This window comes from Daphnia magna, linkage group LG2, assembly GCF_020631705.1.
Source record: "Daphnia magna isolate NIES linkage group LG2, ASM2063170v1.1, whole genome shotgun sequence".
In the NCBI taxonomy this organism is placed as follows: domain Eukaryota; kingdom Metazoa; phylum Arthropoda; class Branchiopoda; order Diplostraca; family Daphniidae; genus Daphnia; species Daphnia magna.
In genome coordinates this window covers 13652307-13678438 of record NC_059183.1, presented here as the reverse complement: position 1 = coordinate 13678438, position 26132 = coordinate 13652307, and the positions used below count along the sequence as shown (strand labels likewise).

At 40.5% G+C, this 26132-nt stretch overlaps 5 protein-coding genes and 2 pseudogenes across 5 annotated transcripts; 3 read left to right on the top strand and 4 right to left on the bottom strand.

Annotated features, from left to right (window-relative positions):
- Positions 1-437: 437 nt before the first annotated feature.
- LOC123470105 (BTB/POZ domain-containing protein KCTD3-like) lies at positions 438-4830 on the bottom strand. The gene is made up of 13 exons (XM_045169831.1): positions 4603-4830; positions 4206-4525; positions 3967-4138; positions 3774-3889; positions 3613-3706; positions 3384-3541; positions 3240-3293; positions 2925-3134; positions 2743-2859; positions 2522-2670; positions 2266-2458; positions 2108-2204; positions 438-2052 (listed from the first exon to the last, which is right to left on the bottom strand). The coding sequence occupies exons 1-13, from the start codon at positions 4653-4655 to the stop codon at positions 1614-1616; spliced, it is 2172 nt and encodes a 723-aa protein (XP_045025766.1). The 5' UTR covers positions 4656-4830; the 3' UTR covers positions 438-1613.
- Positions 4831-5858: 1028 nt separating this feature from the next.
- On the top strand, positions 5859-8703 carry LOC116916664 (all-trans-retinol 13,14-reductase). The gene is given in 12 exon segments (XM_032921955.2): positions 5859-6178; positions 6258-6275; positions 6278-6322; positions 6391-6603; positions 6681-6982; positions 7112-7235; positions 7298-7498; positions 7571-7758; positions 7843-7960; positions 8022-8182; positions 8235-8385; positions 8459-8703. Coding segments are annotated over 12 exon segments (1899 nt in total). The 5' UTR covers positions 5859-5976; the 3' UTR covers positions 8635-8703.
- A 1307-nt stretch (positions 8704-10010) lies between these two features.
- LOC123470117 (all-trans-retinol 13,14-reductase-like) lies at positions 10011-12965 on the top strand. Its single transcript, XM_045169851.1, is given in 12 exon segments — positions 10011-10305; positions 10387-10452; positions 10543-10755; positions 10833-11134; positions 11265-11388; positions 11447-11647; positions 11721-11765; positions 11768-11907; positions 11989-12106; positions 12167-12320; positions 12379-12536; positions 12618-12965. Coding segments are annotated over 12 exon segments (1902 nt in total). The 5' UTR covers positions 10011-10100; the 3' UTR covers positions 12794-12965.
- Positions 12966-14777: 1812 nt separating this feature from the next.
- Positions 14778-17775, top strand: LOC123466462 (all-trans-retinol 13,14-reductase-like). The gene is given in 12 exon segments (XM_045169850.1): positions 14778-15091; positions 15186-15251; positions 15342-15554; positions 15624-15925; positions 16039-16162; positions 16231-16431; positions 16507-16694; positions 16776-16893; positions 16957-17052; positions 17055-17109; positions 17184-17341; positions 17425-17775. Coding segments are annotated over 12 exon segments (1905 nt in total). The 5' UTR covers positions 14778-14883; the 3' UTR covers positions 17601-17775.
- Positions 17776-17956: 181 nt separating this feature from the next.
- On the bottom strand, positions 17957-19647 carry LOC123470111 (annotated as a pseudogene).
- A 2280-nt stretch (positions 19648-21927) lies between these two features.
- On the bottom strand, positions 21928-23649 carry LOC123470112 (annotated as a pseudogene).
- A 591-nt stretch (positions 23650-24240) lies between these two features.
- LOC116916798 (trypsin alpha-3) lies at positions 24241-25784 on the bottom strand. Its single transcript, XM_032922151.2, has 7 exons — positions 25662-25784; positions 25333-25564; positions 25099-25249; positions 24900-25022; positions 24689-24827; positions 24489-24608; positions 24241-24374 (listed from the first exon to the last, which is right to left on the bottom strand). The coding sequence occupies exons 1-7, from the start codon at positions 25705-25707 to the stop codon at positions 24319-24321; spliced, it is 867 nt and encodes a 288-aa protein (XP_032778042.2). The 5' UTR covers positions 25708-25784; the 3' UTR covers positions 24241-24318.
- Positions 25785-26132: the final 348 nt, after the last annotated feature.

The following is a 26132-nucleotide window of genomic DNA, read 5'->3' as shown; positions in this document are numbered from 1 at the left end:
CGACAGTTTCTTCAAAACACGTGCTCATTCAAAAGGATTTATGGAAGCCTTTTTTTTTAAACCGTGATCGCTTGCATTTTCCTAGCTCTAATAGCTTATTCACTTTCTTTTGTCCACTGCAAGGGTTACAAGAATAACGGCCGCCGTAAGTGCAGCCCTGTTAAGTATCACTGTAAAAGAAAAGAAAATTTTATTAATAAACTCGAGAAGATTTAATACAATCTTATACCTTGTTCATTGCACTATATACCAGCTGAATAACCAAAGGAAACCAATCCGCTGTTAGTAGACACACGGTGATCGTCGTAATCCCGCTAAAATATCGCCATTTTTACTAGCGATGTCGAAGAGATTTTCAAAATCCCTTCAGTCAATTTTCCGTATTTTTGAAGGTTGGTTACCATAATTGTTAGAAACTGAAATCGATACTACTAATCGACTGAATACTCTGTCGCTGTAATCTTCTGAATTCAACACTACCCAGAAATGACAACATGAAATCGGTGATATGGGCGACTGATTTTCCCATGGGTGAAGAATCATTTCTGCGTAAATAAATAACTAAGTCACACGAACAAAAAATCGAATCAAGAACTCTAATATTTGGCAAGTTCCTCCTCACCCGCTGGAAATATACGGGACAACGTCCTGGTGTACCTGCCGTTGGCTTGACGACGCCGTTTTAGGTTAAACATAATGGATCTCTTCCAAGATCAGTTACCATGACTTTGATCTATATAGCTTGTTAAAGCCACTTTTGTTTCACGGCCATGGTTCCTGGTAACTTTTCATCCTTCAAGTTACTTAAAAAAAGATTTATCTCTTAATACGCGAGCTCTACGTGGAACCGTCTGCTTAACGTGCAGCGTTAAACAAGAAATCAACTAATGATCACTAAACATTTCTGGAATATCTTGGTTACCTTTTAACGTAATTATAAAGTTCGTTCTGCATCGAAAGAAACAGACACAAAAACAAAACACGCTGGAGATATTTAAAAAATGATCGCCGAATATTTGCTGCAAACGTGATCAGAACAAACCAAGGAGAAAAAAAAACGTTCGAGCGGAAAAAATGTAACTTTAATTTGGAAGACAAAAGACGTGCACTCGGTGGCTGAAGACGTTGTTTTGGAAGTGGGCGATCACTAGCGATGGCAACACGACAAACCAATTAACCCTTTCTTTGGTTATGATGGAAGGTCTTATTGATGCGAGAATTAATCAATGTATGGGGTAGGGGATATGAAAAACACAAGACGCCAGAATGTCAGAATTGCGCTAGAACGGCCCTTGCAGTAATACAACGCATACACTAATCGATAAAAGGTTTTATCTAAAAGTCTGCGATGGGATCAAGCGTCGAAATGCAGAAATAGGCACAGGAATTGCAATATGGACCGCTACGAATAGAAAATACGTGGGCGATTGCGTTCCTGAATAACAACAGGAGACAGACATCGATTCTACTTATAACTTTCTATCCTAAACATTTGTGACTTTAGGATCTATGAGATGCATCCGTGCCAGATCGAGGGATTTCGACGCAGAAGTACTGGACTCGGCTCTTAAGAAAAGTTAACTTACGAAATAAAACGTGCAAATAACCTAGTATTAATGGTCACCATCACCAGAGGGGGCCAGACGGCTTTCCACGTCAGTATCATCATGATGGGTGGAATCGTTGTGGGGACGTTGTAGTTGTAGAAGAAGAGGCACGTTGGCGGCCTTGACTCTCGAGTGGCCGTGAAGAAAGGCGGCTGATAGCCCGGGATTGGGAGTTGGGGCAGGGGTAGATCCACGTGAGGCAACCACTTCACACTGTTCCAGAGCACGGACCAGTTCAGCGGGTGTAGGCCCACCTACTTGGGGTAGATCTCCACGATTGGAGAGATCAAGTGCCGTGCTCAAATCCCATATTTGAACCACGCCATTTGAATGGCCGGTGAAAAGAACTCGACGAGGACGTGACCCCATTCGGCTAGACCCTTCACATTCGTGCACGCAAAAGGACGTGATGATTGTCCCATCAACGGATTTGATTACGCAAACCCTGTCAAGTTGACAATAAGATATGGAAACTACTATATTTTCAAATAACAATTTACCGCTTTCCCGTCGATGCCAAACGAACGTAGAGTTCATCACTGTCCGGTACAATTTGTTGAACAAAGAGTTGCTCGTCATCTTGCTCTCCATACGGCCCTAGAGATGTCAAGGTAATTAAGCTGAATTGCCGTGGAATGTTAATGAATATTTCTCCAACCGCAATCGCTCCGTGAAGGACTAGGCCCGTTCGAATAGCCATCGTACTCATCCAGCGATAAAACTTTGAAGGATGAAACTGGTGTAGAACCAGGTTGAGTGGATATCATCCCCCTAAAGCGCGTGACGCTCCAAGTACGTACGTGATTGTACTCGCTACAGACAGAGACTAGATATTTTTCAGAAAGCCTCACCTTATTTAAGAGAAAATATTATTGAAGAAGGGTTAATTTAAGTTCAATAATTTATAGTCACACTTTATTGACAGGTGAGCGATGGACAGTGAACGTCTGAAAGAGCTGCGGACCATGGCCAACTGTTTCGGGATGTTGTACAATTACTCTAACTGCCCCTGAACTGGTCCCATAGGCGATCTCTATCCAATTTCCGCACATGCCTGTGTGATCTATAGCAAATTACACTACCGTTACGGGCATGTTCTTACGAAACGAGAAAGAAGTTAGATAAGGTATATTACTGGTTTTGGGAGTCAGATAAACTGAAATGGAAGTGATGGCCTCCGGTGTTGGATTTCGATACAATTCGGTAACTAGCAGATCATTATCCTTCATTCTCAAAGGGAATTTTTGCATATCTGTAAGCAAAGTCGGTTCATGTTTAATACACTACTATGGGTATCCAATGACGGTATCATCTCACCAATGTAACATATGGATCCGTTACTACATCCTAGAAGAAGTAACGAACCGGCAGTGTCATAAGAAGAAACTGGAGTGACGTCTTGGATTTGCCAATGTTGAGTCATCGAGTGCCACACTCCAATTTTTCCGACCGGTGGGCGTGAAAGAGCTACCAGTTGGCTACCAATGAAAAACAGAGATTCTATCGAGACATGCATGTTGAACGTTCCTGGACAAAAAACACGGTGCGCAAGACAAATTAACATAAGACAAATTAACACAAGACAAATTAACACTTCGAATGAAACCAAAGGCCACATAAACGGCTGGGTACCTATGTCATTGCGCTGGCCATCATCTGTGACCGCCCATAGTCGAATTGTGGTGCCTAGTCATAGAGAATATAGGTATAAAGTGAATGCCGGCATAACTGCTACGCTACATCGATTACTACATATTAATTACTATATAATATTACCCGACGCCAAAGCGACCATTTTAGTTTCAGATGAAGGATTTGGGGTCTGATTTTGACCCCCACTACTTGTCATCCGGGCGTTTAGAGCTACGCGGTCAATATGAGTATCCATCCAAGGGCTGGTAAAAACAAGCTGCCAACCGCCAGCATCCTTAAATCTATAAGTAGCGAATCAATGATAATTAGACTATCGATTCGTAAATATGAGACTTTCAATTTCTGCTATTACTTGTGACAAGTTATCATGTGAGCATAGGCAATCAATATCCAGTTGTGGTGGGCTTTGATGAGATTCACTCGCAGAGGATCGATGGATGATCGAACTAAATTTTATGGTTACGTAACACTCAAACTCCAAAACAACTTACAAGAGAAGATAGTGAAATCTACCGTGTAAACCTCCAAACCATGCTGCCAATTGATTGTGACTGCCGGCTGCTGCTCCTGCCTCTTGTCGTCGTAAAGAGTTCCATCGTAGGTCCAGAGAAGAAGATCGAGAATGAGTCCTAATAATTTATAGTTTAGAAACTACTGTGGCAAATTTGTGCATGCGCGAATTCATGAAATCAAAAATAAATCAAACCTGTTCATGACAATGTGGCCATTTCTTGAACTACTGGTGCCCCGGGGAGGCACCAGTGCTCTGAGATCTAACACAGACTGTCTTGATGTGTAATTGGCCTGTTGTTCCAAGTTTTCACTTGCAATGCTAGCTTCCCCACCTCTATTAGATCTTGTGTCTGGAGATGGGACACCTAAACAGAACAACAGGTGAAACCTGTATTCAATCCTTCACAATTAAAATTTGAATTTCAGAAATACTTGGTGGATTGAGGCATCCATAATAAAGAACATTGCCACAGGAGGAATGTTCCAGCTCTTGAACTAGTTTTAACTGCTGAGTGAGTGGAGTTATTCCATAGAACTCTGCTTCATGCACAAGTCCTTTCATGCCATTTTCTGTTTCAGGAAGATGAATCTCTTTCGTACGTAGGTAGTTTAACACATGAGTGAATAATGTAGGGTCTCTGTCTACAAAAATGGATCCCTGATCATCCACGAGTGTGTTGATCCTGCCACTCAAAAGTGATGTAAAGAAGGTATCTGGGATCCACGTCAAAGTTTGACGAGATGTACTGAAACTGAAACAGCCAGAGAAAAACGGCAGATTGGATGATGACGACGCTAATAATATTTGGATAACCAATAACAAACTTACCGAGTTCCGCCGACATTCAGATTTATGATCTCGCCAAACTGATTATCATTCATTTTGTGAAAAAGGATGGATGATTGTGTTTTTAAAGACACTGGCAATTTTACATGAGAAACAATATGGTAAAATAACGGTTGCAGCAAATTAATTTGCAGCAGGGATTCAGAAAAGCTAACTGTCAAAAGCCGACAAATGGATCTGTTGTTTTTCTTGTTTGCCGTCTCCAACACGGCATCTGACGGCCACCCGTTAAAATGTTTTACAGATAAATTTAACTAATCGGGATTGGATAAACTGATTAATAAGTTGAAAAAAATAAAATAAATGTGACTGAACGTTTTTCAAAGGAAAACCTAGTGCCAGCAGCTAATTTATTTGCATTTTACGGTGAATGACGTTACTTTTCATGGTTGCGGAGATAGTACCGTAAGGTAGTACAAGGATACGAACAAAATATTTCAAGACAGAAGAGACAATATACTAGGACTTTGTTACGTACCATCTCCAGTGCACATCATGGAGAGGGGGGTGACAACAATGACGTTTTCATTTCCTCCATAGGCAAGGTTGCAAACGTCGTCAGCAACGACGGGCACGTTGCGCCAATAGACACATTAGAGCCGGTGCCATTAACTTGCTATAATCAGGTAAAGAAAACAACCACGAAAATGTTCATAGAATTTCGCGAAAAGGCAAGAGAAGAATTCGGGCTAGTAGATATATCTGTGTTGACTTACGATGGTGTCGCCCCATCCAGCGATGGTCACGGCGAGTCCCGCTGGTGGGTCGAGTTGGGCAAGAGTAGGAGGAAGAACGGCTGAATTGAACTGCTTCGCTGTGCATTTCTTTCCAAATGACATCTGCAATAATCAGTGATTTGGTCATTTAAATTTTCAATGTCTAAACTCGAAATGTATTTGTATTTCAACGTTATTGCGCTGCAATGCTGTTTTGAGAAGTGCAATAGCATTTAAATTTTTTACCGGTTATCACCTTCAATTCAAACCTGTGCAATAATTTTAAAGCAACCTGCTTGAACATATTCTTATGAGAACGCATGAAATTCTTTAATATAACCCGTTATGATAGTCTTTTCAACTTAAGACGTCAATGTAACAGGTTTCTATTCTCCTTTTGACGCGATTGCCAGTTAATTTGAAAGTTGGCTACAATCGAGCACGTGATTGGAAATCGTACTACTTCTTACCGACCACAGTTGTTATAGTGTCAAAACGAGATTGAAAAGAGAAGGGGGTTCGTCTTTCATCTAACTATCTTTAGGTAAAAGCAACTCCCAGAATCTTTTCAATTGTTTTCTTTCCTTCATCCAAGCATAAAGCCCTATTTTTATCTATCCGTTAAAAGTGTGGCAGTAGCATGTTATTTGATATAGGATTGCTCTTAAACGTACGAATTCTACTAGGAATTATCCTAGCCGTTTTCTGTGGATATTGGATCAAAAAAATTTTTTTCAGAACTGAAACAGGCAAATGGAAGTCCCCGTTCGCAGAAGACTCAAGAAAACCTTTAACTCCGTTGATTAGTGACCATGCGAAACGCGATGAAACCATGAAAAGAGGTACAACTGCAAAAGTTACATTTTTAATATTCCATTTCTTTTCCAATACAAATGCCAACATAACTTTGTTATTTTTTAGCGTTCACCAAGAAACTTGCTAACGAAAAAAATGGGATGCAATTGTCATAGGTTCAGGAATTGGAGGTCCGATCGACGGATTTTGAGTGATTCGCTATTATTCAGATGTAAACGCTATTCTGCCTTTCGAACAGGGTTGTCCACCGCAGCTCTACTCAGCAAGGCTGGCATGAAAGTTCTCGTTCTTGAAAAGCATTACAAGTGCGGTGGTGCTTGCCATACATTTAGGGATAATGGTTACGAATTCGATGTCGGGATACACTACGTTGGCAATTTCATCCGCCCAACACTCACTCGAACTTTGCTGGAACAAATCAGTGATGGGCAGATCAAGTTTGCTAAATTTGGTAACACGATCAATGTTTGGTGTAAAGACTAACCTATTGCATTTCAGACATTTTCTCTTCATTTTTGTTTTATACAGATAACAATGTAGAGCGTTTAATGTTGGACGTTATGTCCCCGTCGCAGCGAGAATACACCATTTCTTCAGGTCCCGATGCCTTCGAAAATCAGCTGATTAAACAATTTCCTGACGAAGCCCAAGGAATCCAAGAGTTCTTTCGTTTGCTTAAACGGGCATACGACCCTCGAGGAACTATGGCTTGGTTTGCAGTCAAATTGTTACCACTCTGGTTCAATAAAGTACTCCAGTTATTTGGCCTACCACGTCTATTGAGTGATTTCTATGCCTTGGGTAAAAAATCAGTAAAAGAAGTCCTCGAGGTAATTCAGCAACAGCATCCAGTTTGTCTAGAGTTAAGCTATTGCAAAAACAAAAGAAGTAGGCTTGCAATCCACGCTTATAACAAAAGCTTTATTATTGAAATTTTGAACTTTTTCTCCTCGCAACAGAACCACATAAAGAACAAAGACTTGCAGTTTCTGTTATCCTATTCAACGGTGGGATTTCTAGTACCTCCTAGTCGCGTAAGCTTTTCAATGATGTCTTTGCTTCACGTCCATTGCTGCGAATATGGTACCTGATTTCAAGCAAAACTTTCGAAAAAAACAGGCGTTAATAAAAGATTTTGTTTACAGGGTCGTGCTACCCAATTGGTGGGGCTTCAGAGATGCCATATCGTATTGTGCCGGTCATTGAGCGATCAGGTGGTACAGTTCTCATGAAGGCTCACGTTTCCCAGATTCTGACGGAAGGAGGCAAGGTAGTAGGTGTACGAGTCGGCAATAAAGAAAACTCGATGGTTGATATCCACGCTCCAATTGTCATTTCAGATGCAGGTGTGTGAAACGGCAAAGTTGAACCAAAAGTTGGCAGAGGGCATAATCAACTGTTATTGTTTTCTGTCAAAGGTATGCACAACACTTTGCTGGATCTTCTTCCGGAAAGAGTCGCCGAAAAGTCGCCTGCCTGGCCACTCGCGAAAACTATCAGACCATCGGTCGGTAACTTAAGCGTCTTTGTAGGACTCCGTGGCACGCCAGAAGAATTAGGTCTCACTGCGCAGAATATTTGGATCCACGCCGGCTGCAATCTGGAAGTACGTAAGCAGCCCTTATTTTTCACTAATTTTCTTATGAACATTGTCAATTAAAAGGATTTTAAAAATCACATTTTTTCATAGAAAATGTTTACCGAAAGTTTGGTTAAACCTCTTCCAGAATTATTAGCAAAACCATATCCGGCTCTTCTGCTTTCGTCATCAGCCGGCAAAGACCCTTCATGGAAAAATCGCTATCCAGGTATTGTTGGGCAACATGATTCCTTCTCCGAGACAAATTCACGATGCTTCATGTCTCGTAGATCGCAGCACCCTATCAATTTTATCGTTCGCTCCATATTCTGAATTCTCCCAATGGTCTGGGCTACCGACAAAGAAGCGAGGCGATGATTACAATACTACGAAAAATGCTATCGGACAACATATCGTCGATCAAGTGACTACTCTGTTTCCAAAACTGAAGGTACACAATAGACTTTTTGCTTTTGTTACAAAAGTAATTTTTTCTTTTATAGAATGCCATAGACTACGTTAATGTCGGTAGTCCTGTTACGATTGAGCACTACCTAAGTACCAGAGAAGGGGGCTCATATAACATGGAACACGACATTACTCGTTTTGGGCCGGAACAGTCTGCTCTTTTGCGCCCCGAATCCGGCATCGAAGGTATGTTTTATCATTACTTTACCTTTATAGGTGTTTATTTTCGGTAATTTGTTGTTTTATTAAACTTTTCAAGGATTATATTTCACCGGTCAGGATGTGACATCATGTGGATTTGCATCTTGCTTGTACAGTGGCTTTCTCTGTGCCAGTATAATTTTGAAGAAAAGATACCTTCTTTTGTGGGAACTCTTTAATTTACATCGAAAACTATATGGCTTACCTGAAGGCAGAAACGATTTGTTTTTCTAACGCTTTAGTTTTGTAATACTTTGGGTATTGAGCGATTTTTTTAGGTGATAATAAAAGGTTTTCTAGCTATTGCCTGGTAGCTTCAATTCTACCGATTGCCCTCATTCGACATAGAATATCACTACGAGTCGACTCTTAACTCACGAACGTTTTGAACCAGCCAACCATTTGAAAGGTTATGGGCCTCTTCGGAAACCGAAAGTGTTGTGCTCGCATTCACTTTTTCGCCCTCCCACCGGCTATAAATCAGTTCGTTATCGTTTGCAACCAAAAGCTGTTGGCAACAATCAAGACAACGAATTCTAGTTATAGAGACCTATTAGATGTTAGACAGGAAACACGGAATGTAGAGAGCGCACATGCAGAGAGACATAATGTTTAGGCTACGGGGGACAGGGCCTACAGAGTACGTCAACTGCATGGATGATTTGATGAAGTGAAGTCACACTGACGGACGTTAAACTAACACAAAATCAAACTTTAGTTCGCTTCCTTTCTTTCTATTTGGATGAAAACAGGGGGCATGACCCCGATAGAGTAAGAACCTACCGTTCAAATGTTGTGCATTGACACCTTCCATGAGAATCGCGAGGAACTTGAGGCCTTCAAGGAAATCACACCTAGGATGAGAGTTGACGATCACCAAATATTTCGCAGTCTAATGCAACCTATGTACGAACTATCCCTCGATCTCGTTGCCGAGAGTAGACTGCGTCCGCTTCGCCTATCGTTCTAGATAATAAAGCCTATGGAAACGGAAAAACGTAACCCGAAACCTGTACAAAAGGGAAGGGTTTGCAACTAGACATAAAAAAGGTCGAAAAGAAGGAAAAGGACGGGGATGAAACCCTTTACCGGACCCACACATACACACAGATACGAAAAAGTTTATTTGGAATTTTTTAAAATGCTAAACTTCCTTTAAAAAAATTCAGTAAACAATGTATGACGCCGTGATAGTATAGGGTACGTAGACTACGTTGCTACAGTTGTTTTTAAAAATGTCGAGATTCAAAACCAACGAATTTTTTTTTCAGATTTCCATTAAGGCTTTTTCCGTTACTTAACTTCATCTCAACAAAACAATAGCAAGAATAATGATGACTGCTTGCACCACATTACACGACCCCCTACAAAAAAAAATATTAAAAAATATATATCTTACAATAAAACAAGTTTTGTTTTCTCTCCATAGTCCCACATGTTGCTGTCAGTTATCATTTTGAAAGTTTGCTTTAACCGAGCGACAAGTAATTGGAAATTTCTCTACTTTTACGGTCCTGAGTTTTCTCCTCTAAAAACGAGATTGAAAAGAGAAGGGAACTTGGTCTTTGTTTTCCATTGCCTTTAGTTAGAAACAAACCCAACAACAAAGGATACATTTTCATTTGTTTTGTTGCCTCCATTCGAGCTACAAGTGTCATTTTGAATCATCCGTTAAAAGTGTAGCGTTGGCTTGCTAAGGCATGTTTGTTACATATGGAAAGCTTTTCGAAATACGAATTGAAATAGGAATTATCCTAGCTGTTTTCTTTGGTTATTGGATCAAAAAACTTCTTTTTAGAAGTGAAACAACAGGCAAATGGAAGTCCCCGTTCGCAGAAGACTCGAGAACTCCTTTAACTCCATTGATTACTGACCACGCTAAACGCGATGAAACCATGAAAAGAGGTACAGTTATGACTAATTTAATTTCTTTTCCCAAATAGGTGCAAACAATTTAATTCGGTGCCTCTATTTTCTTTTTTTTAGCATTCACCAAGAAACTCGCAAACGAAAAGAAATGGGATGCAATAGTCATTGGTTCAGGAATCGGAGGTCAGATGTAACCATCTTTTACTTTTATCTGTTAGCTTTGAGTGTTTTCTGGTTGTCCGTAAGTTTAACGCTGTTCTGTATGCCGAATAGGATTGTCCACCGCAGCTCTACTCAGCAAGGCTGGCATGAAAGTTCTCGTTCTTGAAAAGCATTACAAGTGCGGTGGTGCTTGCCATACATTTAGGGACAATGGTTACGAATTCGATGTCGGGATACACTACGTTGGCAATTTCATCCGCCCAACACTCACTCGAACTTTGCTGGAACAAATCAGTGATGGGCAGATCCAGTTTGCTAAATTTGGTAACACGATCAATGTTTGGTGTAAAGACTAACCTATTGCATTTCAGACATTTTCTCTTCATTTTTGTTTTACACAGATAACAATGTAGAGCGTTTAATGTTGGACGCTATGTCCCCGTCGAGGCGAGAATACACCATTTCTTCAGGTCCCGATGCCTTCGAAAATCAGCTGATTAAACAATTTCCCGACGAAGCCCAAGGAATCAAAGAGTTCTTTCGTTTGCTTAAACGGGCATACAACCCTCGAGGAACTATGGCTTGGTTTGCAACTAAATTATTACCACTCTGGTTCAATAAAGTACTCCAGTTCTTTGGACTGCCACGTCTGTTGAGCGATTTCTATGCCTTGGGTGAACGTTCAGTAAAAGAAGCCATTGAGGTAATTCAATAGCAACATTTAGTATGTCTAGAATAAGGTATTAGAGAAAGAAAAGAAGTAGGCCTGCAATCCACGCCAATAACAAAAGCTTCATTTGATTGAAAATTTGAACTTTTTCTTCTCCTAACAGAGCCACGTAAAGAACAAAGACTTGCAGTTTTTGTTATCCTACTCAACGGCTGGATTTCTCGCACCCCCAAGTCGTGTTTGTCTATCCACGATGGCTTTGCTTCACGTTCATTGCTGCGAATATGGTATCTAATTTTTTAAAAAAAAAAAAAAAACTTCGTTAAAGAAAGTTTTTGCTTACAGGATCGTGCTATCCAGTTGGTGGAGCTTCAGAGATGCCGTATCGTATTGTGCCGGTCATTGAGCGATCAGGTGGTCGAGTTCTCATGAAGGCTCACGTTTCCCAGATTCTGATAGAGGGAGGCAAAGTAGTAGGTGTACGAGTCGGTAATAAAGAACACTCGATGGTTGATATCCACGCTCCTATTGTCATTTCGGATGCGGGTATGTGAAATGGTGAAGCTGAACCAAGAGGTAGCTGAAGCCACAATTCAATTGTTATTTTTGTTTACTACAGGTATGCAGAACACTTTGCTGGATCTTCTTCCGGAAAGAGTCGCCAAAAGTCGCCTGCCTGGCCACTCATGAAGACTATCAGGCCATCGTATGGGAACATAAGTGTCTTTGTTGGACTCCGTGGCACGCCAGAAGAATTGGGTCTCACTGCGCAGAATATTTGGATTCACAACGGCTCCGATCTACAAGTAGGAAAGCAGTCCTCATTTTTTTCTGATTCTCTTCCGTCGTGAATATGTATGATTATAATATTCACGTTTTTTTCTTAGAAAATAGTCACCGAAAGTGTGGCTACACCTTTCCAAGACTTATTAGCCAAACCTTATCCATCCTTTTTCCTTTCATCTTCGGCTGCCAAAGATCCGTCATGGAAAAATCGCTATCCAGGTATTGTGGACGAAATGATTCCTTCTCCGAGATGAATTCATGGTGCTTCATGTTTTGTAGATCGTAGCACCTTGTCGATTTTATCGACCGCTCCATATTCTGCGTTCTCCCAATGGTCGGGACCATCGACAAAAAAGCGTGGTGATGATTACAATGCTTTAAAAAATGCTATCGGACAAAATATTATCGAACAAGTGACTACGCTGTTCCCAAGCTGAAGGTATAGTAATAATTCTACTTTTGTAACAAGTGTAAATTTTATTTTATTGTGTTTTAAAGAATGCCATAGACTACGTTACTGTCGGTAGCCCGGTTACGATTGAGCACTACCTAAGTACCAGAGAAGGGGGCACATACAACATGGAACATGACATGACTCGTTTTGGGCCGGAACAGTCTGCTCTTTTGCGCCCTGAATCCGGCATTGAAGGTGCACTTTGTTCCCTTGATTCTTCCATTAGTGTTTAGTCATTATTTTATTGTAACTTATGGTTTCATAAAATTTTTGCAGGATTATACTTCACCGGTCAGGATGTGATAACATGTGGATTTGCATCTTGCTTGTATAGCGGCTTTCTCTGTGCCAGTATAATTTTGAAGAAAAGATACCGTCTTTTATGGGAACTCTTTAATTTACATCGAAAACTATATGGCCTACCTGAAGGCAGAAATGATTTGTTTTTCTAACGCTTTAATTTTGTATTATTTCGGGTATTGAACGATTTTTCTTGAGACAAAAAAAATTTTCAAACTATTCTTCTATGAAATTAAACTCTATCGTTTGCCCTCATATGATGTGATTTGCACACAGAATATCATTACAATCTCACAACTTAACTCAATAAAGTACGACCTTTTTCCTATTTCGTTTTTCTTTTGAGCCAACCAACTATTTGAAAGACATAAGTTCTCTTAGAAAACCGAAAATGTCGTTTTTCCATGACCAGTACATCATAGTTTGCAACTAATTGCTATGGCCAACAATTTAGACGACATAGAACGAATTCTAGTTATAGACATCTTTAGATGTACAGACATGAAGCACGGAATGTGGACTACACATATGCAGAGAGAGTTGCATAATATTTAGGTTGCCTGGGACAGGGCTAATAAAGTACGTAAACTGGAGGATTCCATAAAGGGCAGACTAACCGACGGACATCGTACTAACACAAAATCTAACTTTCCTTTGCTTCTTTATTTCTGTTTTGGTGAAAAGGAGGGGCATGACACTGATAGGGTAGGAACCTACCGTTAAAATGCTGTTAATTGCTACCTTCCATGAGAAACACGAGAAACTTGAGGCCATGAAGTAGATCACACACAGGAGAGGAGTTGAAGATCACCAAATATTTCACTGTCTATAATCATCTGCGCACAAAATGCACCTTTCGATCTCGTTGCTCGGCGTAAACTACTTCGCAATGTATTTTGCTCTAAATCATGACACTTGTTAGGAACGGAAAAACGTACACCAAAATAGGTACAATATTAGGGAAAGGGTTAGCAAGTAGACGTAGAGTTCGCAGAAAAAAACGAAAAAGGACGGGGATGAAATCCTTTACTGTACCACTCCCACCCCACAAAAAAATTTTGGAAAATACATTAAGGGTTTTTTTATTTGCTAACCCCTCATTTAGTATAGTTAAAGCAAATAACGTAGACGCCGTGATAGTCAATCTATGTAAAATTATTAGTCATAAATCTATGAAAGCCATTATAGCTTGATGGAAATGTTCTAAATAACAAAGCAGAGAACTGATGATGCACGGATGGAAGCCGTACGATGAATGACCTGGTGAAAAGCAGATTACCAGAAACCGATTATTGAAGAAAAAATTTATTCAGCCCCTGAAAATCAGCTCAAAGATAAAAGCTCAACACGGTGCCTCTATTCCCCCTTTTTTTGCGTTCACCAAGAAACTTCCTAACGAAAAGAAATTGGATGCCATGTCTTCTTCCATTAAAACTAATATTTCACTTCCTTATGATAAGCTGTGTACGAACTGCACCTCTCAATCTTGTTGCCGGGCGTAAACTGCTTCGCTATGCATTTTGCTCTAAGTAAAAACGCCTATGGAAAGGACAAAACGCACCCCAATATAAGTACAAAAGGGAAGAGTTTGCAACTAGACGTAAGACAAGTTAAAAAAGATGGAAAAGGATGGGGATGAAATCTTTAACCGGACCCTTCCTACACTAGAATTTTGCGGGGGAAATGTTTTGGATTAAAAACTCAAACTCTAATTTCTAAAACTACCTGCCTTGCAAGGGCTTTATTAAATAACCATCCTTAATATCGCATGATCACAAGATAATATCTACCGTCATGGAATTTAGCCCTTAACAGTTTCGGGAAAGAACACATTTTCTTTTTCTTTGATAGAATTGACAACAATTCCGAAAATAATAATGACCACTTGTACCAATTTAAACGGCCACCTACTCTAAATAATATTTAAAAAAAATTGATTAAAATAAAACAGGTTTTTTTGTTTTCTCCCCCTTTTGGTGTTGCCGTCAGTTATTTTGAAAGTTGGATGAAGCCTAGCATAACGTGATCGGAAAATCGCGCTACTTCTTATACGGGTCTGAGTTTTCTCCTCTCAAAACGAGATTGAAAAGAAAAGGGCAGCTGATCTTTTTTTTGCCATTAGCTTTAGGTGAAAACAGTCCAACAACAAAGGATACATTTTCATTGGTTTCGTTTCCTCCATTTGAGCTACAAGTACAATTTTGAATCATCTGTTAAAAGTGCAACGTTGGCTGGCTAAAACATGTTATTTGATACATTTGGAAAGCTTCTCGAAGTACGAATTCAAATAGGAATTATCCTAGCCGTTTTCTGTGGATATTGGATCAAAAAACTTCTTTTCAGAACTGAAACAACAGGCCAATTGAAGTCTCCGTTCGCAGAAGACTCAAGAACTCCTCTAACCCCGTTGATTACTGACCATACCAAACGCGATGAAACTATGAAAAGAGGTACAGTTATGAAAGTTACATTTCTAATTTAATTTCTTCTCACAAACAGGTGCCAACAGTTTAATTCGGTGCCTCTATTTTCTTTATTTTTTAGCATTCACCAAGAAACTTGCTAGCGAAAAGAAATGGGACGCCATTGTCATTGGTTCAGGAATCGGAGGTCAGACGGAATTATCTTTTAATTTTATTTGTTAGCTTTGAGTATTTTGTGGTGATTCATAAGTTTAACGCTGTTCTGTATGCCGAATAGGATTGTCCGCCGCAGCGCTACTCAGCAAGGCTGGCATGAAAGTTCTCGTTCTTGAAAAGCATTACAAGTGCGGTGGTGCTTGCCATACATTTAGGGACGATGGTTACGAATTCGATGTCGGGATACACTACGTTGGCAATTTCATACGCCCAACACTCATTCGAACTTTTCTGGAACAAATCAGTGATGGACAGATCCAGTTTGCTAAATTTGGTAACACGATCAAAGTTTGGTCTACAACACTTTGCTTATTCTGGAATTTTTTTTGGTGTCTGTTCATAGACAATAATGTAGAACGTTTAGTTTTGGACGCTATGTCACCTTTGCAGCGAGAGTACACCATTGCTTCAGGCCCCGATGCCTTCGAAAATCAGCTGATCACGCAATTTCCTGACGAAGAGCAAGGAATCAAAGAATTCTTCCGTTTGCTTAAAAGGGCATACCAACCTCAAGGATCTATGGCTTATTTTGCGTTTAAATTATTGCCACTCTGGTTCGTTAACGTACTCCGGTTCTTTGGTCTGCCACGTCGGCTGAGCGACTTCTATGCCTTGTGTCAAGTCTCGGTAAAAGAAGCTATCGAGGTAATTTAACAGCAGCACCAGCTTACCTATAAATTTTCGTTCCCAAAATGAAACGGCGGTCATGCCAAATGTTTTCGCTTCACTGAAATTTTACCTGCTTCATTTCATAACAGAGCCACGTTAAGAACAAAGACTTGCAGTTTTTATTATCCTATTCCACTGGCGGATTTCTCGTACCTCCTAGTCGTGTTAGCCTACCCATGATGGCTTTGCTTCACGTCCATTGCTGCGAATATGGTTCTCGACTGCAAAAACAGTGGTTTCTTAAAAAAACAAATGCAATAGTAGAAATGTTTTGTTGACAGGATCTTGCTACCCAGTCGGTGGAGCTTCAGAGATGCCGTATCGTATTGTGCCGGTCATTGAGCGATCAGGTGGTCGAGTTCTCATGAAGGCTCACGTTTCCCAGATTCTGACGGAAGGAGGCAAGGTAGTAGGTGTACGAGTCGGCAATAAAGAAAACTCGATGGTTGATATCCACGCTCCCATTGTCATTTCGGATGCGGGTATGTGAAACGGTGAAGCTGAACCAAAAGGTTGCTGAAGGCACAATTCAATTGTTATATTTTTCTTTACTACAGGTATGCACAACACTTTGCTGGATCTTCTTCCGGAAAGAGTCGCCAAAAAGTCGCCTGCCTGGCCACTAATGAAGACAATCAAGCCATCGTATGGGAACATAAGCGTTTTTATAGGACTTCGGGGTACGCCAGAAGAATTGGGTCTCACTGCGCAGAATATCTGGGTGCACGCCGGCTCCGACCTGGAAGTACGTCAGCATTTTTCATTTTTAAGTACATCTTTAACGTATTAAGGTATAATATTTTAAGGACTCGACTTTGTTTTAAAGGAAATAATGAACCGAGTAATGAAATCAACTCTTCAAGACACACTGGAAAAACCTTTTCCAGCTCTTTTCCTTTCGTCATCGGCTGCCAAAGATCCTTCATGGAAAAATCGCTACTCAGGTATTGCGGAGAAAATGATTCCTTCACCAGGACAATAAGTTCATCGTGTTTCATTTCTTGCAGATCGTAGCACGTTATCGGTTTTAACATTTGCCCCATATTCTTGGTTTTCTCAATGGTCCGGCCTACCAACAAAAAAGCGAGGCGATGATTACAATACTGTGAAAATGCTATCGGACAACATATCGTCGATCAAGTGACTACTATGTTCCCAAGCTGAAGGTTAAAAACTCTTATTGCTTTTGTTGCAAGTGTAAAATTTGGTAAATTTGTTATCATTTTTATTATTTTTTAAAGAATGCGGTAGACTACGTTAGTGTCGGTAGTCCGGTTACAATTGAGCACTTCCTAGTTACCAAACAAGGAGGCACGTACAACATGGAACACGACCTCACTCGTTTCGGGGAGGAGCAAGCTTCGCTCTTGCGTCCTGAATCCGGCATTGAAGGTAAGCTATATTGTCCTTGTAATATCTGCGTGATTGTTAAGTCAATATCCCTAATTAAGTGTGGTTTCATTGAATTTTTACAGGATTATACTTCACCGGTCAGGATGTGATATCGTGTGGCTTTGCAGCCTGCTTGTCCAGCGCCTTCCTCTGTGCCAGCGTAATTTTGAAGAAAAGATATCTTCTTTCATGGGAACTCTTTAATTTACATAGAAAACTTTATGGCCTACCGAAAGGCAGAAATGCTTTGTTTCTCTAAAAACGCAGTCTTTTTACTTCTATTCGAATATTGGGTGATTTCCATTGATCTAATACAATTTTATCAAGACATTTTTCCCATATGATTTGCTGATGTCCGATAAGTAAGCGAGTGTAAACTCTAGTTGATGAAAGATGCCGAAATTACAGAACAGCGATGCTGTTTTTCAACTGTCTTCAACTGATTCAGGAAAAGTGGCACAATAATGACTTTGACCTATTACCTTTAAAGCCTATGTTCACAACCTTAAAGGTTAGTTCTCTTATTAGAATGCAAACTAGAATTTTTTCTTACTTATTAATTTTTTTTTCTCATTCACACTGGTGGAAATGGCCCGAAAATATAAGAGACAGAAATAGTTTTTGAAGCTAATTTATCATGCTTTATTCGAGATGCAATTTAATTGCAGCTAGAAGAATGTTTAAGAATAAATCTTGTAGGAAAACGATGTGTGAAGGTAGCTCAGAAGTAGTCCATTTAGCGCCTGTTAGCAGCAATCCAATCAAGGAAGTACGACACTTGGGTGTAGACGCCTACAGATAAATAATTGGCACCATGAAAAAACACAAAGATTAAATCAATGTTATCAGACAAAACACTTCTATTTTACTGTAAATTGTGGCTTGCATCAGCTTTTTCCAACACCTGCCTTTAAATGAAGAAAAAATATACCTGGGTATCCAGCCACAGCGCATGGGGCTCTGCCCCATGAGACGATACCATGCTGGACGGCATCAGCTCCGGTGCCTGTGAAAAGTGGGCCGCCGGAATCACCTTGGCAAGAATCGACGCCACCTAACGCCACCGGCGCACAAATTGGATGGGAAGATAGGGTGGGGTGGGGCGAATGGACCTGAAAAACAAAAGTAATAGTTAGATAAGGTACACACACTTTTCTAACCGGCGTGCAAACACGGTCACATTGGTAGCATTTGATGTTAAAAGAATATCTGAATTCTCACCAGCAAAGGCAGCGTTGCAGTCGGCATCAGAGACGATGGGCACATCGATGCTCAAAAGCACGTTGGAAATGCTGCCGCCGTACTATGGTATACACAACAAAATTAATCAGTATGGATCCCGAATTCACGGAAATAAATTACAGAATCGGAATCTTACGATAGTGGTTCCCCAACCGGAAACGGTGGTGATGGTTCCAGCAGGTGGGTCAAACTCTGTGGCAGGAGGTGGCAAATTGACGGCTTTAGCCGATGGGACGCTCAAATCCAAAGGTGTGGTCAACTAGAAACATTCAGAATGAACATGAAAATGACAACGACTGGACTCATTTTGTCTCAATAGTAATTACGTAGATAAGGGCGATATCGTTGAAGAAGGTACTACCCTCATAGTCGGGGTGCATCAAATAGCTGCTAACATCTCGGTTTTGTTCTAAACCACTGACTTGGGACAAGTCGTGTTCCCCGGCAACGACACGGAAGATGGTGACATCGTTAATTCTAATTACAACGAAAAGAATGGTTTACATTTCTTGTTTACGAAAGGGCGATGCCATTCAAACTACAAATGCAATTGCTAATGAATCTATAGTCAGTGCGGGAAGAAGAACGGGGAAAAAAGCTTGACAATAAGGTGACTTACCCTTCGACGCAGTGAGCAGCATTAAGAATGGTATTCTCGTTGAGGATGGAACCACCGCATGACTGCGAAAAACCACTGAAGCTTCGACGCTGCAGGGAGATCTGGAACGGCAATGAGTTGGGGACGACTTCTGTTCCACCGACGATCCTTTCATCCGGAATCAGCTTGTATTTGCCGTTCAGGATGACCGAAGATGGTAGACGGGGTAGCATTATCCGCTGAGGAGCGGCTGTAACCATTTTTTCAAAGATTTCCGTTGTACAATAGCAGATGGACAATTTGTTTGCTAGTATAAAATAAAATTAGCTTTACCAAAGGCGCAAGCGACGAGTGCGACTAGCGTAATCAACTTATTCATTTTGGCTACGTGTTTCTTGATGAGACAAGTCGCAAATGGTGCCTTATTTGACTAAATCCACGTTCATTTATACTTAATCAATATCCGTTTCTTATCAATCAGGTGTACATAGGGTTTGTTACATTACGTCAATACCATCAGATCCGTTTGGGCTAAAAATATTAAACAATCCAATCCCCAATCACTCATTTGGATCAGAGTTCAATTCAATATCCGTCAATATCTCAGTTTTTCTTGACTGACATGCGGCCAGTCGTCACAGAAATGCATGTAAACAATCTTCCATAACAAGAAATGAACTACGATTCAAGCCGGAGGTTTCCAAACAAAATGTGTACGCAATATTGCAAACGCAGAATAACATTTAAAAAAATGCGCTCGAAGTCGTCGTAAGTTTGAATTGCGTAGAAGAGTGTAGTATAGTTAGAGTCATAGATTGAATGATTTAACTACTCCAATTAATTGAAGTATAATGCAAACCGTGGTCAAATTTACAAGTCTTACCTCCTCCAATTTACCAGCAGAAAGCGGATGTTTGACTGGGATAAGATAAGCGCTCAGTCCCGCGTTATTTGGGCGGTGATCGACCCAATTTTGAGGGTTGTTTTGATTTTGCGGCGTAGGTTTTTCGGCGCACCGTGCACCGTTTTTTTAGTCCGATTTTCAGAAACCCGGATCGTCCTGTTTTTGTGCCGTTTATAGCCTGATCTTTTACCCCGCAATTTCAATCCCTAATCTACACTAACGTTGAAGTTTTCTGTAGCACATCAGACTTTTTTTTCTTGAGATATAAGAAAAAACAAACAGCAGCAATACATATTTACATGTGCAGAAAATAACATGTACCAAGAGCGTAAACAAATGAAAGCTTCAATTGTTTCAAATTGTTGACTCATTCTTGCTACACTCTCAATTTTTGGTTTCTTTTTCCCCCTTATTTTGGCTACCATTTAGTAGCGAAATGAAACATGCTACCATTTGGACGGAAAACCATCGTTTTTTGAAAAGTAGGGTATGGTAGATCGTCTATCAGATTCTTTAACCACTCGGCTACTACGACTTTATCTTAAAATTAGATTTTACCGAGTAGATCGGGGATTTGATGGAAAAGTTTGAAAAATTTTCACCGAAAATTAAAGTTAGTTTACATCTAACACAAACGAGTATGTGGTTAAAGTTATATACTATTCTTACTAATAAAAACTAATTGTACACAATGATTCCTACCTTTATTTACACGTTAAACCGGTAATTTAGTTCAAATATTTCAAAAAAAAAAAAAACTAATATCATCAACAAATGAAGGCGGTTCCACCCCACTATTTAACAAATGAATGGAGAGTGACCATCGTGACCAGTGCACCAGATGACACCGCACCACTAGAGAACAAACCCGCACCGATCTGGCCCGATCAGCTTTTTTTCGGGTGCACTGGTGGCACCGCTTTCGTATATTATGCATGTTATTCACATGGTCACTCTTCATCCATTTGTTAAAAAGTGAGGGGGACTGCCTTAAATTACTATTATTTATTTTTTTATTTTTTTTTTTACAGAATGCAGTAGACTCTGTTAGTATTGGTAGTCCGGTCACCATCGAGCACTTCTTATAGTTACCAAACAAGGGGGCACGTACAACATGGAACACGACATCACTCGTTTTGGGTCGGAATAAGCTACGCTGTTGCTTCCTGAATCCGGCATTGAAGGTACGCCATTGTCCTTGTAATATCTGCGTGATCGTTAAGTCAATATCCTCAATGAAGTGTAGTTTCATTTAATATTTCAGGATTATACTTCACCGGTCAGGATGTAATGTCGTGTGGATTTGCAGTCTAATTGTCCAGCCCTTTCCTCTGTGCCAGCGTAATTTTGAAGAAAAAAATATCTTCTTTCATAAGAAATCTTTAATTTACATAGAATACCATATGGTCTACCGAAAGGTAGAAATGATTTGTTTCTCTAAATACACAATCTTTTTCACTACTATTCGAATATTAGCCGATTTCTGTTGATTTAATAAAATCTTATCAAGACATTGTTTCACATAATTTGCTGATGTCCGTTTAGTAAGTGAGTGTAAACTCTAGTGGATGAAACATACCGAAATTAACGAACAGCGATGCTGCTCTTCAACTGTCTTCAACTGATTCAGGAAAAGAGTCACAAACGACTGGTGATGGTCGATAAACATTTGTCATGATAGGATATACCATTACCTTTAGAGCCTATGTTCACAACCTTAAAGTTTATTTCTCTTATCAGAACGCAAACTAGAATATTTTTTTTTATTATTAATTTCTTTTCTCATTCACACTGGTGGGAATGCCCCGATATGACAATAGTAATGACAAGAGACAGCAACAGTTCTTGAAACAAATTTATTGTGCTTTATTCGAGACGCAATTCAATCGGAGCTAGATGTCTGTTTAACAAGGAATCTTGTAGGATGACGATGTGTGAAGGTAGCTCAGAAGTAGTCCATTTAGCGCCTGTTAGCGGCAATCCAATCAAGGAAGTACGACACTTGGGTGTAGACGCCTATAGATTTATGATTGACATAATGAAAAACCCAAAGATCAAATCAATGTTGTCAGACAAAACAGCTCTACTTTACTCTAAACTGTGATTTGCATCAGCTATTTCCAACACCTGCCTTTTAATGAAGAAAAAAATATACCTGGATAATCAGCCAAAGCGCAGCCGCGGCCCCATGAGACGACACCATGCTGGACGGCATCAGCTCCGCTGCCTGTGAAGAGTGGGCCACCGGAATCACCTTGGCAAGAATCGACGCCACCTACAAGAAATCATATAGATCATCCATAATTTTATGTTTACGTCTGAAACTATATGACACGCAATCCGAAATCGTGGATGTACTAACCTGGTGGGCCACCGGCGCACAACATGGATGGGAAAATAGGGTTGGGGTCGAATGGACCTGAGAAACAAAAGTAATAGTTAGATAAGGTAATACACACACTTTTCTAACCGGCCAGCAAACACGGTCACATTGGTAGCATTTGATGTTAAAAGAATATCTGAATTCTCACCAGCATAGGCAGCGTTGCAGTCGGCATCGGAGACAATGGGCACATCGACGCTCAAAAGCACGTTGGAAATGCTGCCGCCGGACTATGGTATACAACCAAAATAATCAATATGGATCCCGCATTCACGGAAACAAGTTATAGAATCGGAATCTTACGCTAGTGGTTCCCCATCCGGAAACGGTGGTGATGGTTCCAGCAGGTGGGTCAAACTCTGTGGCAGGAGGTGGCAAGTTGACGGCTTTAGCCGATGGGACGCTCAAATCCAAAGGTGTGGTCAACTACAAACATTCAGAATGAACATGAAAAACGCAATGATTGGATTCATTTTGTCTTAATAGTAATTACGTAGATAAGGGCGATATCGTTGGATGAGGTGCTAGTATCGTAGTCGGGGTGCATCAAATAGCTGCTAACATCTCGGTTTTGTTCCAAACCACTGACTCGGGACAAGTCGTGTTCGCCGGCAACGACACGGAAGATGGTGACATCGTTAACTCTAAAAATTTACACACATACAGCGAAAAGAATGCGTTACATTTCTCGTATACGAAAGGTTGATGCCGTTCAAACTAAAAATTCAATTGCGTTTCTAATGACTCTTTAGACAGTGTGGAAACAAGACTGGACAAAAAAGCTGGCCGGTAAGGTGACCTACCCATCAACACAGTGAGCAGCATCAAGGATGGTGTTCTCGTTGAGGATGGAACCACCGCATGACTGCGAGAAACCACCGAAGCCTTCGGCGCTGCAGGGAGATCTGGAATGGCAATGAGTTGGGCACGACTTCTGTTCCACCGACGATCTTGTCCTCCGGAATCAGCTGGTATTTGCCGTTCAGGATGACCGAAGATGGCAGACGGGGGTAGCACCATCCGCTGAGGAGCGGCTGTAATCATTTTTCAAAAGATTTTCACGTTGAACAATAGCAGATTGACAATTTGTTTGCAAGTATAAATAACGTTAGCTTCTTACCGATAGCGCAGGCGACGAGTGCGGCAAGCACAATAAACTTATTCATTTTGGCTACGTGTTTCTTGATGAGACAAGTCACAAGTGGTGTCTTATTTGAATAAAATCGCGTTCATTTATACTTCATCAGTATCCGTTTCTTATCAATCAGGTGTACATAGGGTTTGTTATATGACGTCAGTACCATCAGACCCGTTTGGACTGAAAATATTAAGCAATCCAATCATCTTCTTTCTTTAATCACTCATTTGGATCAGAGTTCAACTCGATATCTCAGTTTTTCTCTGGCGACATGCGGCCAGTTGTCACAGAAATGCATGTCAAGGATCTTCCATAACAACAAGAAATGTAATACGATTCAAGTTGGTTTTTACAAACAAAATGTGTATGCAATATCATAAACATTTTATTGCGCTCAAAGTCTTCGTTGGTTTGAATTGGCGCAGAAGAGTATAGCTATTTTGATGGAGACAGCATTTTGTAAAGCAAGGAATGAGTACCTTTATGAGCAATCACCTGTACTCAACGTATTTTAACACGGTAGTCGCAGCTTTGCTTTACGTTTGAAGACTGTGCAAGTTTTACTGCCATCCATGACGTATGTTAATTATTTGAAATGACTAAACTAAGAGAAACTGAAGCAGAGACGCATAAATTAAAGTGAAGCATTTTATTGTTAGTATAAGTATATGATGTCAACGTAGTATTATATTAGGGTCACGGCGTACGTTGCTTAGTGACTGTTATCGTTGATCCAGTCAAGAAAGTAAGACACCTGGGTATAGACACCTAGACAATCGAATCAGCAAGTTACGCAATCGTTATCAACGTTCGTGGGAGTCTATTTGTTTAAACAGGTAAACGAAAAGCAAGAGTTAATTTAGAAAAAGTAAATTTTTATACCAGGATAATAAGCTGAAGCGCAGCCACGTCCCCAGGAAACAACACCAAGTTGTATGGCGTTAGTTCCAGTACCGATGAAAAACGGACCTCCAGAATCCCCTTGGCAAGAATCGATGTTGCCTGTCGTCATCAAATTAAAACGTATTGAAAAAAGACATGCTTACACTTGATGTCAGTAATTTAATTTGTTCGATGCTGACCATTAAAACCTCCTGCACATAGCATGGATTCATAGATGGATTTGGGCTTGGCATTGGTGGTGTAAATAGCGTTGCAATCATCATCGGATATGATGGGGATATCGACACTTAGAAGCACATTGGAAATGCTGCCGCCAGACTAAGAAACAATACGTAAAAATGTCTTTAACTTTAATAGAAAACGGCCATTATATTTAAAGGGAGATCTTACGCTAGTGGTTCCCCATCCAGAAACGGTAGCCACAATGCCAGCTGGAGGATCAAATTCCCAAGTCGGTGGTGGTAAATTGATGGGTTTAGCCGACGGAACGCTCAAGTCCAAAGGTGTGGCCAACTTTTACATGATACAGTAAAAAGCAACATTTATAATTATTGCACATTTTCTATTAAACTGTGAGAGTTGTCATTACGTAGATTAGGGCGATGTCGTTGGCCGAAGTTTTCTTGTTATAGTCCGCGTGTATTAAAAAGCCACTGACAGCTCGATGCTGTTCCAAACCGCTGATCTGAGACAGGTCGTGTTCTCCGGCGACGACACGAAAAATGGTGACATCGTTGACTCTAAAAATTTTGCAAATAGATTAAGTGTATATTACTTTGTTTTACACGCTTGCCTAGCGGTGAGATGCAAAGTTTCTTAGTACCCATCAACACAGTGCGCAGCGTCGAGGATGGTGTACTCGTTGATGATCGAGCCACCACACGATTGCGAATAAATGCCGGTGGAACTTTTGCGCTGCAACGAAATCTGAAAAGGCAGTGAGTTAGGGACGACTTCCGTACCGCCGACTATCTTGTCTCCGGGTATAAGCTCATACTTTCCGCTCGCGATTACGGAAGCCGGCAGACGGGGAAGCACCATCCGCCTGGGAGCGGCTGTCGGAGTTGAATCGAAAGGATAAAAATGCATATAGTTAAATGAACAACTTAAACGAAGATTTAAATTTTGAATTCATTTTGAAAATATTTTTACCGTAAGCGCAAGCGATGAGCGTGGCTAGTATGACGATCTTGTTCATTTCAGGTGTGGTGATTGTCGATGTGAACGAAGCACGAATGCCTTTTCCTTTGCCAAAATAGGCTTATTTATACTTCGTCTAGATGTCACACGTTGGTGTCAATTAGAACATGATCCTTACGTAATTATGCAACAGCCTTACAAGTTATGCAATGTAATACCTGGTCGTGTACGGTTGTAAATGTAATAGTCGTATGAAGTGAAAAACCAGCACGCATAGTTCAATGGCCCCTTTTTCAGGACAATTGTTTGAATACTTTAGAGTCACTGTGTCAATTAGTTACGTTAGTACAAAATTTGAATTACGCTTGTTCCTTTTGTAAGTGGCACCGGAGTGGCTTTTAACAACCGTACGTAGATCGTGATGTGTTGTTGCAACGGAAAATTATGCAAATCCCAATCATATTTTGCTAATTCTTTCTTTTC